The following is a 14,665-nucleotide window of genomic DNA, read 5'->3' on the forward strand; positions in this document are numbered from 1 at the left end:
TTTCCTGCGTTTCTCTGGAACTGCCCTCATGTTCTGCACTCCCAGGACACTCCTTAGCTCAGGTGCTCATCACTTCAGTTCTAGATTATGGCCTCTGCTTCCTGACTGAGTTTTCTGCCTCTAGTCTTGCCTTCGCCCACGCCAGTTTTAAAGTGCATGTTGTTTCTTTTATTAAGATGTGGTTAAGCTTGATTATTCCTGCCAGGAAGCCTTCTCCACCCACTTTGTCCCTTCCTGTCCAACTAACAGAGGGTCGTTAACCCCCCCTCCATTCTCATGGAGCCCTGGGCTTACCAGCTTGTTAAAATCTTTGCTGCCAAGAGACTGAGAACTCCTTGAGGGCAGAAACCTGTGAGATTCATATTGAATCACCAGTGTAAGGCCACACAGAGTAGGCCCTCAGTATGAGATTTCGGAGTGAATATTATGAATGGTCTTAACCTATTTACGAAACTATAATGTTAGTTAAATGAGTTAGATGACCAATTAAGCTCATAAAATCCAAACAACTGAGTTTATAGATCCTATGTTACTTTTCAAGGACAAATTTTGAAAATACCATGCCATTTTAGGGTAAAAATGATTCCTCCCTGTTCAACATATCACAACCACTTTTTCAAAGTGGAGACATGAGAATGCAATGAGAACCAGACTGTGAGGCTGAGATTTATTCCACAGGGCAAAAACCCTCAAAGTGCAATTTATGAAGATACTTTGCACAGAGTTGGCAGATAATGAAACCATAAACTATTTAATTTTTTTTCTTTCACTGTGCCAGTGCTCATTCTGTGCTTTTGTTTTATTTTCTTTTTGTTTTCTGTTTGAAATTTGTTTTTTTGTGAACTCCTGAGGATCGAAGTCAACAGTCTGAAAGTTATATTATATTTTGGAAAAAATGTGGCATGGGAATGATTTGGTGACTGTTGTTTCCTCCTAGGGCGATCAGTCTGGCTGGCTGGTTCCAGGGGAAGGCTACACACTTGCAGTCACTCAGCATCAGCAGCTTGCCGAAATTGACACAAAACTCCAAGAACTCTCTGCAGCCTCCCCAACAATGTCCAGCTTTTCTCCAAGTCTTGAACATCAGACTGACCAGGTACATTAAACTCGAGTGCATGGACGGTTCAGGTTTATGTGTGCCTCAGCGAGTTCACATTTGGCAGTCTGCTTGTTAACTAAAGAGATTTCTTCGCAATTGCTTTTCATTCCATGATTACAACCGCAGGGACAGTAATTTCTACAACTGTGTGTATTTTCCTTTGGTGACTTCTCGCTATTCAGTTTTATTTCAGTTGATAATTTGCTGGGATAGAGTCACTGAGGAAATTTTATTTTAATATTATTATTTCTTTATGATTTAAGCTAATTTTTAAAAAATAAATCGTTATTTTTTAAAATATATCTTTAAAAAAAAAACTTTATTGATTTCAGAGAGAGGAAAGGAGAGGGCGAGACAGACAAACAGAAACATCAATGATGAGAGAGTCATTGGGGATCGAGCCCGCAGCCCCGGCATGTGCCCTGACTGGGAATCGAACCTTGATCTCCTCGATCCTAAGTTGATGCTCAACCGCTGAGCCACGCCCGGCCGGGCTAAGCTAATTCTTGATCATGATCACGAGAGAGGGGAGGGAAGAAAATCGCTCTAGCACTCGGTCCCCTGAGAGCCGTGTTTCTGTACGTTCCTCTAGCTGTGGGTCTGAGCGCCGGCAGCCGCCTGTCCCTTACTCTGACACATTCTTTTAACACCAAGCAGCGAAGCTCGCCAGGTTGATGACTGCTCTCCTATGAGGGTTTTGACATGAGTGTTTCCTCTCTCTAGAGCTCCCTAAAATATTCTTTTACAAAGCTCGTAGAAGATGTAGAAAAACAGAAGAGCAGCAACTTTGGAAAAGTGAAATTCTTTTTCTTCCCGCTGTATTCCAGCACTTCATGGCATCTAGTTCGGGGCTGGGCAGTAGTTTCACCTGAAGAGAAAATGGCTGGCCTCTTGTTATTTTTACTGACCCTCTACCAGTTTTGTGGACACCTCACCAAATCATTTTGTGTACGATCTTAGATGCATGTGATTTTCTTGTTTTTTAAAAAGATTTAAGTATCAGTAGCCTGTAGGTAGTAATTCTGCTTTATGGTGAACCTTTTCTCCAAGCTATCAATTGAAGGTTAGGGATTTGGCTTTGGGCAAGTTGAAACTACCTCAGGGGAAAGAGCAGTGTTAAAATGTTCCAAAAAAGTTTGGTCACTGGCAAACCTTCATGGAGCCAGCTCAGCTTCCTTAGGTTATGTGTGTAAGGCCAGACATGCTGCTTCTGAGCCCTTTACACAGCAATAGTGGTGGCGGTGGAAACCGCCGATTTCTGGATTGCGATCAGAGTTCTTGGAAAACAGAGAATTGGAATCCCTGTCCCCACCCAAATGCACCCCTGGACATTGACACTAATTGCGTTGCTAGTTTATTTATGTTACTGGGTGCCATTTCTCCAAAGGAGGAGGCCAAGAGAAAGAGAAGGGAATAAAATTGTTCAGGGATATTCTTTGTTCTTTTTGTGTTACAGCTGATTTTTTAAAAATTTGTTACTGTTTTTAGAGTTCAGGGGTAGCTGAAATCTCAAAGCTGAATAATGGTCCTAAGGATAGAAAATGTCCTTTTCATGGCGTCAGATGTTATTCTTGAAAGAGAAACTGAGAATTTGGAGATTTGTTTAGCCATTAGGACTTTACATAAAGCATGACTATGGTCAGACTCTGTCATCATCATCTAAATCACATTTTCAGAATTCACATTTATGGTTCTGATAAAATATTTAAAAATAATAAAAGGGAAACCAATATATTACTTAGTTGTTCCATACTGAGATTATATATTTTTATGTGAAACATTAATTAGAGGGAAGAGAGAAAACTGCATTTTGGGACTCCTGTTGGATGGAGAAACAAATATAACATCCTAGTTGTTGAAAAGAAATGATGAATGCTTCTTGCATGCAAAATAAAGAGTGTTTTTTGAGCTTTTGTTCAATTTCCTCTTGGCATTTCCTCATTTCTAACTAAAACCAGCATTGCACATTGAATTTTCAAGCCAGAGCTGCTAACTTGGCACATTATTTTACGGATATTATTTTTGGATTGGAATTCTTTTTGAATAAATACTCTGAAAATATCTTGGATAAACCCAGAGTATCTATTCAGTTGATGAATGGGCTCCAATCTGTTGCTGAACCACAAATATTCATAGTGAATGTTCACGATATTTTTATTTTTCAACCCTTCTGCAAACCATTAACTGATTAGTAATTTTTCTCCATGCTTCTTAAGAAAGAATGTCTTTTAAGTGAAATATAAACTTCTGTTTTCAGCAATTGATTCAACAAATATTAATCAAATACTTGCTGTGTGCAAGGAATTATAGGGCACTTAAAGATAAGTCAGGCAAATATAGAACTGTGGAGTTAAAAGCCTCACTTCAGTTTCTGGCTCTTTCACTTACTAGTTCTGAGGACTTGGGAATTAATTAGAAACACTTCTAATTCCAGTTATCTCATCTATAAAATAGTAATAATACTACTATTTTTTAAAAGGGTAGATGAGTTAATATATGTAAAGTGGCTCAGTGGTTGAGCATCGACCATGATCCAGGAGCTAGAGGTTCAATTCCAGGTCAGGGCACATGCCTGGGTTTTGGGCTCAGTCCCCAGCAAGGGGCGTGCAGGAGGCAGCCGATCAATGAATGACTCATTGATGTTTCTACCTCTCCCTCTCCCTTCCTCTTTCTGAAATCAACAAAGATATATTAAAAGAAAAAAATGTATGTGAAGTGCTTAGCAGTGTCTGACACAGAATTCAACCAATGATATTATTTTAGTCATAATAAGCAACTTAAGGAATTTATTTCCTTATGGGAAGCACAGATTATACAGATCACTGAGGTATAAGACAACCTAGGTTAGCACAATAGAAGCTATAAGCAAAGTACTGTGGTGGTTCAGAGGGGAGAGAGAAAGCACATCTAGAAGGAATATTAAGAAAGTCTGTTTCTGTGAGAGAGAGGAGGAGTAAGGGGAACTTATGAATGAGGGAGAAGGGGTCAGAGGCCCAGGAGAAGGCTGCCATTATACAGTAGGGGGTTGAGAACTGGTCGCCTGTAGGGCAAATCTGGCTCACAGATGGGTTTCCTTCAGCCCACATAGGGTTTGCAATCTTTTTTCCCAGCCAACATTTAAAAATTGGGTGACCTCATATAAAAATCCAACTTTTTAGTTTCTCTTAGAAAACCTGGCAACAGTAGGCCTGAATCCTCGCTCCGCCCACTACAGGACTGAGCGCTGCAGCAACTGCTGCTTTATATGGAGCACAACTCTCTAGCTGTTCCAGCACCCACCGCTCCGTATTGTATTGCAGGCCCAGAGGCCTACTGCACGCATTTATTGTTGCTTGTCCAGCCCCTGCATAGGCCATCAACACATCTTTGAATGCCGGCTTATTTCATAGGAGATGCTGTGGTGGTTGATGGTACGCATTCAGATTAGTATGTGGCTTCATCTCTGACCTTAAAGCAGATTTGTTACTGGAGGATCGGATGTAAACACAGAACAGATTGTGGAGTGATCATATAATGAAACAAAAAGCATAATACGGGAACTGAGAAAGAAAAGGTTTTTTGATGAAGGCATGATATTTAAAAGATTCCTTTGGAAAGTTTAAAAATTTTGTTTTAAAAAACGGTTTCCCAAACAAGTTGAAACATGCAGACTTTCTGATTAACCTGACTGTGCAGCTATAAGGTGCCAAGTTGGTAGGCACCTAAACCTAGGATGACAAAGTACCTGAGTCATAATAATTTGAGAGATGCCAGGAGTGTGACTCACAGATTAAGAAAGTGTTTGTTGTTGTGAAAGGGGCAGAGAGGAAACCTTTTTCTTATGAGCTTGCTGATTACAATGTTCTCATCTAGATGCCCTGGCCTGGCTCTTAACTTTATGGCAATATTTTAAAAGCAGCATTTGGCTTTTACGTATCTGATTTCCTTAGTGTAGAACAAAGCATGTGGTCACATTCAGGAGGACGACTGGCATATTACTGCTCTTGCTGTGATGTGAATGATATCATGTGGCTGCAGTTTTTACATCTGCTTTTTATTTTCATTTCATCATAGCAAAAGAGAACTAATTGAAGGAGCTTTTTTAAGATCTGTGGTTTAACTGTGCATACCTTTCTGTATTCATCTCCTAACTCTCCAACAAATCAGTTAGTTCTTCCCGCTATTGTAAATCCCACCATAAAATTGAGTGAGGTTCCATAATTTTCTACTGCATTTCTTATTTGTAGCTGTATTAGATTCTAGTTTTCTCCAGAAATATCTAAGATATAGGAATTATGTAAGCATTCAGTTTCTTAAATCCTCAGCAACTGGATTCAATAATAGATTTATTCAGTTTGGCTCGTGTAAAGAAGTGTAATTTATTTATCTTTCATGCAATCAGTCCCCTAAATCTAGAATTCCAGTTCATGGTAAGATTTTTTTCCCTGGTTGGAAGAGGGTCTTCAGAAATGGATCTCATTGACAAGAGGTATTTCTTTGTTTTTAAACCAAGTAGATTAATTGAATATAAAGATCCTGCTTAATTTGATTTATTTTCTTGTTCTTAAAATATTGACTCAGTTGTACACAATTTGGTAAGACCAACAAAATATCAACAAACATTTGATTGAGGAAAGTTATAGTTGTGTTTATCTCTTCTTGCCAAGAGCATACTATTGCTGATAGCAACAACTAACTGTTTTTTGCCTCTTCCTGTTTCAACAGTAGCTAAAACTAAGGAAGCATAAACCATCGTTTGACATGTAATCCTGAAAGGTGTTTTATTGTTGAATCCAGGGATTTGCAGAGTTCCAACAATGGCCATGTAGTCCAGTGGACTTCAAATTACTTAATGCACTGGTTGAGGGCAGGAATCTGGGAATTCTTTATGTATGCTAGTCACAAGCACAGAAATCTTATTGACCATCTGTTCATTTTCAAAAATTATAGAAGTGTGCCACTCTTAAGAGCATGGAAATTTGGACTGATGAATCAGCAAGTTACTTCAGAGGTTCTTGCCTCTAATGTTAACCTGTCAAACATTCCCAATTAAATCTGGGGGATTCTTGCCACCTATGTTTTATAGATTACTTTGAAGTTTATATACATATATATATATTTGTTGTTGTTGTTAAGCCTCCTGTGTAGTGAACGTTTCTTTCATTTTGTGGCAATATTCCAAGATGATAAAAACAATCTGGCTGAAAGATTTTCCCCCTACTTTTTGCACTGCCAGGCAAATGATCCATCTGATGACAGGAAATTGCGGTAGCCTGTGGCAAAGCATAGCATTAGTTTAAAAACACTGGGAAGCTGGCTTTATTTAGGAAGGTTTGTGTTTTTCTGGGCCATAACTCATGCCTTATTTGCATGTCAGATAACTTATGGAGATGTGAAGATGTGAGTCATTTCCTCTGTGTTTGGCTTTTGGTAATAAGTTTACTGAGCTTCAAAGACCCCTGTTGGCTCAGTCAACACCATAGATATTTTTCTAAGGATGAACTTAGAATCCCTTGGCAATCAATTAGTCAAATCATCAAGTATCTATTGACCTCAGGGATAGTTCTCTTCTTGTGGCTTCTTAGATATTCTGTGCATATCACGAGAGCTTTTACCAAACTGAACGTTGCTGAATAAAAGCATTCCTATATGACTCAGAAACACAGAACAGATATGGATGGTCAGAGTCTGCTCAAATATTTCTACCATAGGAAGTCAACGTATTTCCTGATGATCATGAAAACAGACAGTACTAGTTGGCACGCTGATGTGTCAACAGCACCTCCCCTGGCATCACAGAGCTTCTTTAATATGCCCCTGGGCAGTTCTTGCCCGAATTGGTGGCTGCCTTTTGTTTCTTCCTCTTAGCCTCTGCTTGCAGCATACGCTGTCTTTGAAATATAGGAACTATGTGGTTACACTACAGAGACCATGACTGAGGAAAGATGTTACATGCTCTTAGGTCTAACTATGGAGGATTACAGACATATAAGCTAAATGAATTTGAAGAAACTTTATCAGAAGAAATTGATACCCAGAAAGAGAAAGTAAGTTGCTCAAAAGCACACAGCTGGTCATACCAGTATAACTGGGGCTAAAACCTAACCTTCAGGCCGATACCTTTTGGATACAGAGAGTCACACTGTTAGAGAAAAACAAAAATAGCCTTATTTGTTTTCTTAAAAATAAAAAATGACTTTTTCTACTTATGAAATGAATATATGCTTAATGTAAGGAACTCAGGAAATACAAAAACATCTAAGAAAAAAAGATAAAATAATCATGATTTTTAGTATAAAGTTACATTTTCTTCTAGTCTTTTTCTCTGCAAGTACACACACATACACACACACACACATACATACATACATGCATACATACGTATAAGCAAACATAGTACTCCAGTTATAGTTCTTTGTAAGAAACATAAAAAATACTCAGCTTGAATTTTGAAGATAATTAAATGAAGGAACTATTTAGAGATTTAACGGAGCCAGTAAGGGGTGTTGGGACACCCACGGACTAGCAATAGTGGGTGGGGTAAGGAAAAGTATGTCGGAGCTTAGGGAGGTCTAGAGCCACCGTCGAAGAATCGGCCATCCAAAATTGTAATCATAGAAGGTGTGGGCAAAGGATTAACCAACCCTTCCCCTTCAGCATGAGAATATGAGCTGCTGTTAATTTCCTAATTATTTCCCTGGCAATTGATGAAAGTTGGAATGTCAACAGTGTTAGGAGGCAACTTCACTTATGCTAAAAATGACCCCTGGACTGGGAGAATTATGAAGACCTGATGGGGAAGCCATACTTTGAGCTTCCCTAAGTGTACTGATTCCTGTGGCTGAGCATGCCCTTGCTGGCACCTTGGATGCTGTACCTATAGAGTTATTTCAAGAGATAATGCTCCTGTGAGATACAAAGCTTTTAAACCAGGGTAGCTTCTTTGCCCCTTGTGCCTGTACTGCGGTGACGTGAATTGCAGCAAAAACTCCCATCCAAGTGGGGTACCTGACTGCCTTGCTGTGTTCCTGTCCTAAATCCTTCTGAATAGACTGACTCCAAGTGTGGCCTCTGTCTTTGAGCTTGAATATGCAGCTGAACCTAAGAAAACCTTCCTGATGGGCACCTCAGGGATACATCACTGCCCAAACCATAATGCCAGAGCAGCGAGGGGAAGGGGAAGATACCCCAAGCTTTCTCTCATTCTGCCCTCCAATCTCTTAATACTCCTCTCCCACATTGACTAAACCTAACCACAAGACAGAGGTCAAGCAGAAAGAGTGTGACCATCCCAGCTTGCATCAGGCACTCACCAGTTTATCATCCTCATGTTGATGGGCACTTGGGATGTGCGTAAAGTTGCTACAAACATTCGTGTACAAACCGAGCAATGCATTTGCCTTTCTCTTGGGTAGATTCACAGGAGTGGAATTGCTGGGTCATAGAATAGACAAATGTTTAACTTTTTAAGAAACTGTCAGTTTTCTGAAGTGGTAGTACTGTTTATTCTTCCCACTAGCATATGAGAGTTCCACTTGTTCCACTACTCTCCAGCATTTGGTGTTAAACTTTTTCATCTGGGTCATGCTAGTGGCTGTGTAGTGATACCCTGCTGTGATTTTAATTTGCATTTCCCCGATGCCTTATGATGTTGAAGACTTTTTCATGTATGCATTTATTTGTCATTCACATATCTTCTTTTACGAAGTATCTGTTCAAGTTGTTTTAGAACTGGACTGTCTTTTTATTATTTATCTTGTTTACTATTAAATTGCGTGAATTCCTTATATATATTAGATTCAACTCCTTTGTCAGACTTGTGCATTATGATATTTTTCTCTCAGTCTGTGGCTTGTCTATTAATGGTGGCTTTGCAAAATTAAAAAATATTGATGAAGTCTGATTTAAAAGTTTTTTTTGGTCTTTTCTTTGCCTACCCAAAGATTTAAAAAAAATCATAGCTATAGATGGTTAAAGTAATGTCCTTTTAAAAAAATTGATTTTATTTAAAAATGAAATCCAATTTGGATATTTTTTTAGATCACTATGTTGTGAGACCTAATGTGTCCCCTCCAAATTCATATGTTGGAATATAATACCCAGTGTGATAGTATTTGGAGGTGAGGCCTTTGAAAAGTGTTCAGCCACGAAGGTGAAGCCCTCTTGAATGGGATTTGTTGTGCTTTATAAAGAAGGCGTGCAGAGCTCCCCTGCCCCTTTGTCCCTGAGGACAAAGCCAGAAGATGCCATGTAGGAACCAGGAAGCAGGCCATCACCAGACACTAGTGCTTACAGAGTTTCAGGACTAGAGTTTGTGTTGGGATTCGGAGTGGGAGCAGTCAAGGTCTCTGGCTGGGCAGTGACGGTGTGGTAAGTACAATGATGCGGAATGCTGGAGAGGATGGTTGCCCTTCCTGGGTATGTCAGGGAGTATTTTATAGTAGATATATGTTTGTATTGGGCTCAAAAAGAGTAGGAATCTCTGTGAGGAGTTGGAGGGAGGAGGTATGGAGTAGAGAACTAGCAGTAGTGAATATTGCTGAGGTTTTGGGTCTAAGATGCAAGTATTGGGAGATGAGACTGAAGAGATAGGCAGGACTCGGTCACGGAGTGGCGATGACTTTGCACCTTGCTCTGTGGCTTCTCTGCCAAAGGTTTCCACCTTTGTGTCCACCTTGTGAATGGGGAGATGGGTGGCACTGAGCCCCGTTAAGAGGCTCAAGAAGTAGCTCAAGTTGATAGTTCTCAAATTCTCAAGTGGATGTGCTTCAAGTTGTCACTCCTCAGGCCTTACCTATTGAATCAGAATCTCTGGGGTGGAGGCTGGGCCTCTGAATATTTTCGAAGGCTCTGTGGGTGAGTCTGCAGCACAGTGGAGTTTGAAAACTACTGGTTCAAGTGAGTGAGGAGTAGACAGTGAGAAAGAGAGAAGGGCCTGATTAAAGAGGTGTTGGAAAGTAAACGGTGACCATTCTTGATGACCAAACGTATGTAAGGATTGAGAGTGTGAGGAGATTCTGGCTTGAGTAACTGTAAAAATGACATCTATGCCAGTCACCTACATAGCAGCACAGAGTAAGAGATCTGTGGGAGGGAGGATAGGAACTTTAGTTATAAAAATAGGACTGACTTACTGTCAAGAAATACCCTTTAATATAACTAGAAATAATACTAACTTTGGGAGAGTATGGCTCTCTGAGCTCAAATATTGCTGATAATAAAATACTTTCATTATATGATGCTTACTCTTTTCAGAGGACACATTCAGCTCACATTTGTCAGGTACTAGGGTTTGGTGCATTTCTACATGGACTTTCAGGCTAGATCATCATCATCTCCTCTTCTCCATTATTATTATTATTATTATTATTATTATTATTATTATTATTATTATTATTACTATTATTTTGCAGATGGTGAAACTGAGGCTCGGAGAGGTTACTGATTTCCCTAAGTCCACCTTGGAAACCGGGGAGAGCCAGGATTCAAAATTCTTGACTTTGCCAAGTCTAGATCTCTTTTCGCTACTACACAGCTGCCTCTCATAACATGGACGGGCAGGGTTTTTCCTTATGATTTATATGTGATGAGCTCGAAGTCTATGGAAATTGTCATTTGCCCAAGATCCCAAGCTGATAAGTGCAGAGCAGGGACCAGAGCCCAGGTCACTGCTCCCTGGCCACTGCTTTTTTCCATTCTGACTTCCTGCTTTCCATATGCTTGAGTTTATTTCCATCTTTGCTTTATGCACAGTTGGACCTTTCCTTTCTCAAATAGGAAGAGTTTAGGGAATTATAAATATCATTTTTAAGTGAAGGAATATTGTTTGAGAAGCAAAGCCAACTTTAAGGCTCAATTGCTTTAAAGCGTTGTATGTCGGTACATTTTCAACCTGTGCATGTTTATTTTTTTTTAAAAATTAGGAACATGACCTTAATGATGATGATAGAAATATGGAAATAACTCCAGGGGAAAAGGCACTTCGGAACACCAAAGAGCAACGGGATCAGCAAAATCGGCTGAGAGAGATAGATGAAAAGCTGAGAAAGCTGAAGGAAAATGTGGTAAGTCTTTTTGTTATTTAAAGTTTAATTGTGACCAATGATTGTATTTAAGAAGGTTCCAGTTTCCTTTGATTGTTTTATGGCTATTTTTGTGTTAAATCTGTCTATTGAACTGACATGGGAATTTGTCAGTAAGAATTAGAATGAAAGCTGATAACATGGTTTATAGAACTTAAAGGCGTATTATACTTAATTTATGTGACAAATAAATCTGTGAAATACTACCTGAAGTCAGAATAATGATCCATATGCCTAATATTCTGTCTTCCAGTGACATAATGTCCTTTTTATTTTTTGTGTGGAAAATTTGGTAGTAAATTTATCTTTACATACTGAACTTATCACTTAAATATTCCCCACTTTTTGTTCATAATTCATAAAATATTGTTACTCATTATTATTTTTCTTTTTTTAAAATATGTTTTTATTGATTTTAGAGAGAGAGGAAGGGAGAGGGAGAGAGAAGTGTTGATCTGTTGCCTCCTGCGCACCACCCCCTACTGAGGATTGAACCTGGAGCCCGTGCACATGCCCTGACCGGGGCTCGAACCCAGGACCTCTGAGTGCATGGGACGACTCAGCCGAGCGCATCGGCCAGGGCATTACTCATTATTTTTAATCCATTCCAGATCCTTCAATCTATTTCATGTTTTAAATACTTGCCATTTAAAGACATATTGCTGATGAGAGAAAGCTCTTAACTAAATTGTGAGCTCCTATTAAAAAATGCTCTATGATATTATGATTTTTCCAGCTACTCACAGGATGTTAACATGACAAGGCTGAACTTGTGATTCTACCACATCCTCTCTCCCAGGGCTGGTCTTGGCGTAATCGCCAGCAGTACCTACTTTCTGTCTCCTGCGAAATCCTATTATCTTGGGTGATCTTCGAGCCTCGTTAAGTTTTAATCAGTCTGTCTAATTTGTTGCCATATCTTACCATAGTTCCTTATGGCTCTTTGAAAATATTTTTGTCCTGACTATGTCCTCCTTCTCTTGGCGTTGCCACCTCCTGTCTTGCCACTTACAACCTCGTCACTTTCTTCTCTCATTATTCCGTTTTATGTGCTGCTCCGTGGGAGTGACACCAGGTAAGTGATTTGGGTTAAACTCTGATCTCCTCAGAGCTGTCCACGCGTGTGCGCCGGTGCTGCCCGAGATTCTGCGCCCCGCACGGCCACGTCCCCTGAGCTGCTCTTCCCGCTTCCAGCCACCGACAGCAGCCCCGGCCTGGAGCCGCAGGGTAGCCGGTGGCCTGGGAGCCAGGCAGCGGATCTGAAGGGAATAAATGCGTTGCGCTTCTCTTTATAACTCACTATTTACATTATGGGAAATTGAATGCGGATTATATTTCAGGGAGACCTCTTTTATTTTCTGAGGGATTTTTTTTCTCCTTGCGTCTGTAGCTGTGGGGACGGGGCAGAAGTAGGAATGGCTGGCAGAGCAAGGGGCGTTTGGCCAGCACTGTGCTGGTGGTGGAGCTTTGCAGACTTGCTGTGGCATATAAAACGTTTGTGGTTTGGCTGGTTTTGAAAATTGTTGTTACTTCTTACCCCACACCTGCCGACCAAGGCAGGCAAAGCCTGGTGTTCTCTATAACTCAGCTTTCCTGATTTCTGCTCATTTATCATGTGCCCTGAACATGTATCTGTTCTTTTCCACCACATCTCTATCATTATTTAATTTTCAACTCAAAACCTGGGTCCTGTAGGAATCTTATATTTTATTCCAGTGTCGTCTGAAGGTTGGCTAGACTTAAAGAGACATGATAAATATCAAGAGTTGGTTGTTGACTAAGTGGAAATAACATATAAGTAGAGAAGAGCAATTATTGTGCACCTACTATATGCCAGGCACTGTTCCAAGTACAATTCATTAATCTTCACAGCCTCTCTTAGAGGTAAACACCACTGTCTTCATTTTACCGGTGAGGGAATGGAGGCCGGGAGATAGGCCGAGTAGCTTCCTCCAGGTTATATAGCTGGTAAGTGGAAGAGAGGATCCAAATGACTAGCTTTCAGCATCTGTGCTCCAGTGCCTTTCTGGTACCTATTTACTTTTCTTTTAATGATTAACATTTCTTTTGATAATTAAAGTATGATAAGTTTTTAATAACCAGTAATATTCATGGGAAAAATGTTTGGAATCTCTCCTATAAGTGATAATTTCACAGTGTTGTGTTTTATAGTCAACACTTTCAGAAATTGGTATCTGGTTGATAAAGGCACATGAGTGTTGATCTATATTGTCTTTATGTTTTAATTGCTTAGTGTTTCACAGTATCATATTGTGTACTGTGTGTGTACTTTTGAGGGAAGAGACTGTGTCTCCTTCAATCTCTGCAAAGCCCATCATGCCTCACAAGCTTCTAGATACTTTGTGGGTTGGGAATCTGGAGACCCAAGTCCTTGTTTCAAAATTGTCAGTACCCTGCTCTGTTTCCTTGGATAACTCAGTCTTGGTTTGTTACTTTGAAATCAGGGCAGGGCTACATCGCCTTATCCTTTGCCTGTGATTCTTGGAATACTTATTTTTGGTGAGAGATTATGTTATTTATAGTACTTAAAACTCAGTTTGTGTGCTTCCTAAATACTTAGTATTAATTGGCTTAAATATTCTATTGAAAGTTGCTTTTGGAAGTTTAGTAACACTTTTTACAAGAATGTGAGATTCTCATGTGTGTGTGTGTGTGTGTGTATATATGTATGTATGCGTGTGTGTGTATATGTATATATCCTTATATCCTGCTATCTATAGACCAGAGAATGTTTTCTGCATGATAGCTTCTGGAAATGGCTAATTTTACAGTTTTGTTTTATTCTCTCTATTGCAACAGGACATTGTTTTAAATCACTGATTTGGGTAAAGAAGTAATCTGTGGCCATTGAACTGATGATTTAAGGATCAAATCCATATTCAGTCTTAGGGGTGGAAGAGGGGAAGAGTGAGCTGAGGGGCAATGCAGGAGTCCTGGGGCGGGTACTCCTGGAGTCACATGGATCCCAAGCTTGATTTGTCAGTAAAGGCTAGAAAAGTGACTTAATTCAATGTTTCAGAGGGTGGGCTGAGGTTGTGGATGCACATCGCCTTGGTTAAGATTGGCTGAGGAAGTGGGATTTGATTTAGTCTGAAGATGGTGGCGGTGGTGTTGCTGGTATCAGGGGATCTAGCTGGTAGGAGCTGGGGGAAGTAGGCGTGACGAAGTGAGGTGGGGGCTCACAAGTGTAGTGTGAGATTCAGCGGGCGTGCAGGGGCCCCGAACACCAGCTGCCTAAGTAGAGGAAGGACGAGCCATGCAGCTAGAAGCAGCATATTGAAACAAATGGTTAGGATTCACTCCGTATGAGTCAGCAATGTAGTGTAGCCACTGTGCTACACATTCAGGGAGAGGTAAGCACAGTGGGTCATATTTGGATAGTAGAGTGACAAGGATCTGGATGAGATTTAACACCAGGCCGTATGAAGGATTGTTGATGGGACTGAGTGTATTTAGCTTGGCCAAGAAAAGTGTGTGTGTGTGT

The 14,665-nt window shown here is 40.1% G+C and overlaps 1 protein-coding gene across 1 annotated transcript in view; it reads left to right on the forward strand.

The window, feature by feature from the left end:
• Positions 1-14,665, forward strand: part of FSIP1 (fibrous sheath interacting protein 1) — a 146,522-nt gene that overhangs the window by 31,392 nt on the left and 100,465 nt on the right. Inside the window, exons 10-11 of the mRNA XM_087814872.1 lie at positions 938-1,096; positions 11,002-11,142. Coding sequence (XP_087670998.1) covers positions 938-1,096; positions 11,002-11,142 — 300 coding nt within the window. The remainder of the gene's footprint in view (positions 1-937; positions 1,097-11,001; positions 11,143-14,665) is intronic.

The sequence above is a fragment of the Miniopterus natalensis genome, chromosome 1 (assembly GCF_054644295.1).
Source record: "Miniopterus natalensis isolate mMinNat1 chromosome 1, mMinNat1.hap1, whole genome shotgun sequence".
In the NCBI taxonomy this organism is placed as follows: Eukaryota; Metazoa; Chordata; class Mammalia; order Chiroptera; family Miniopteridae; genus Miniopterus; species Miniopterus natalensis.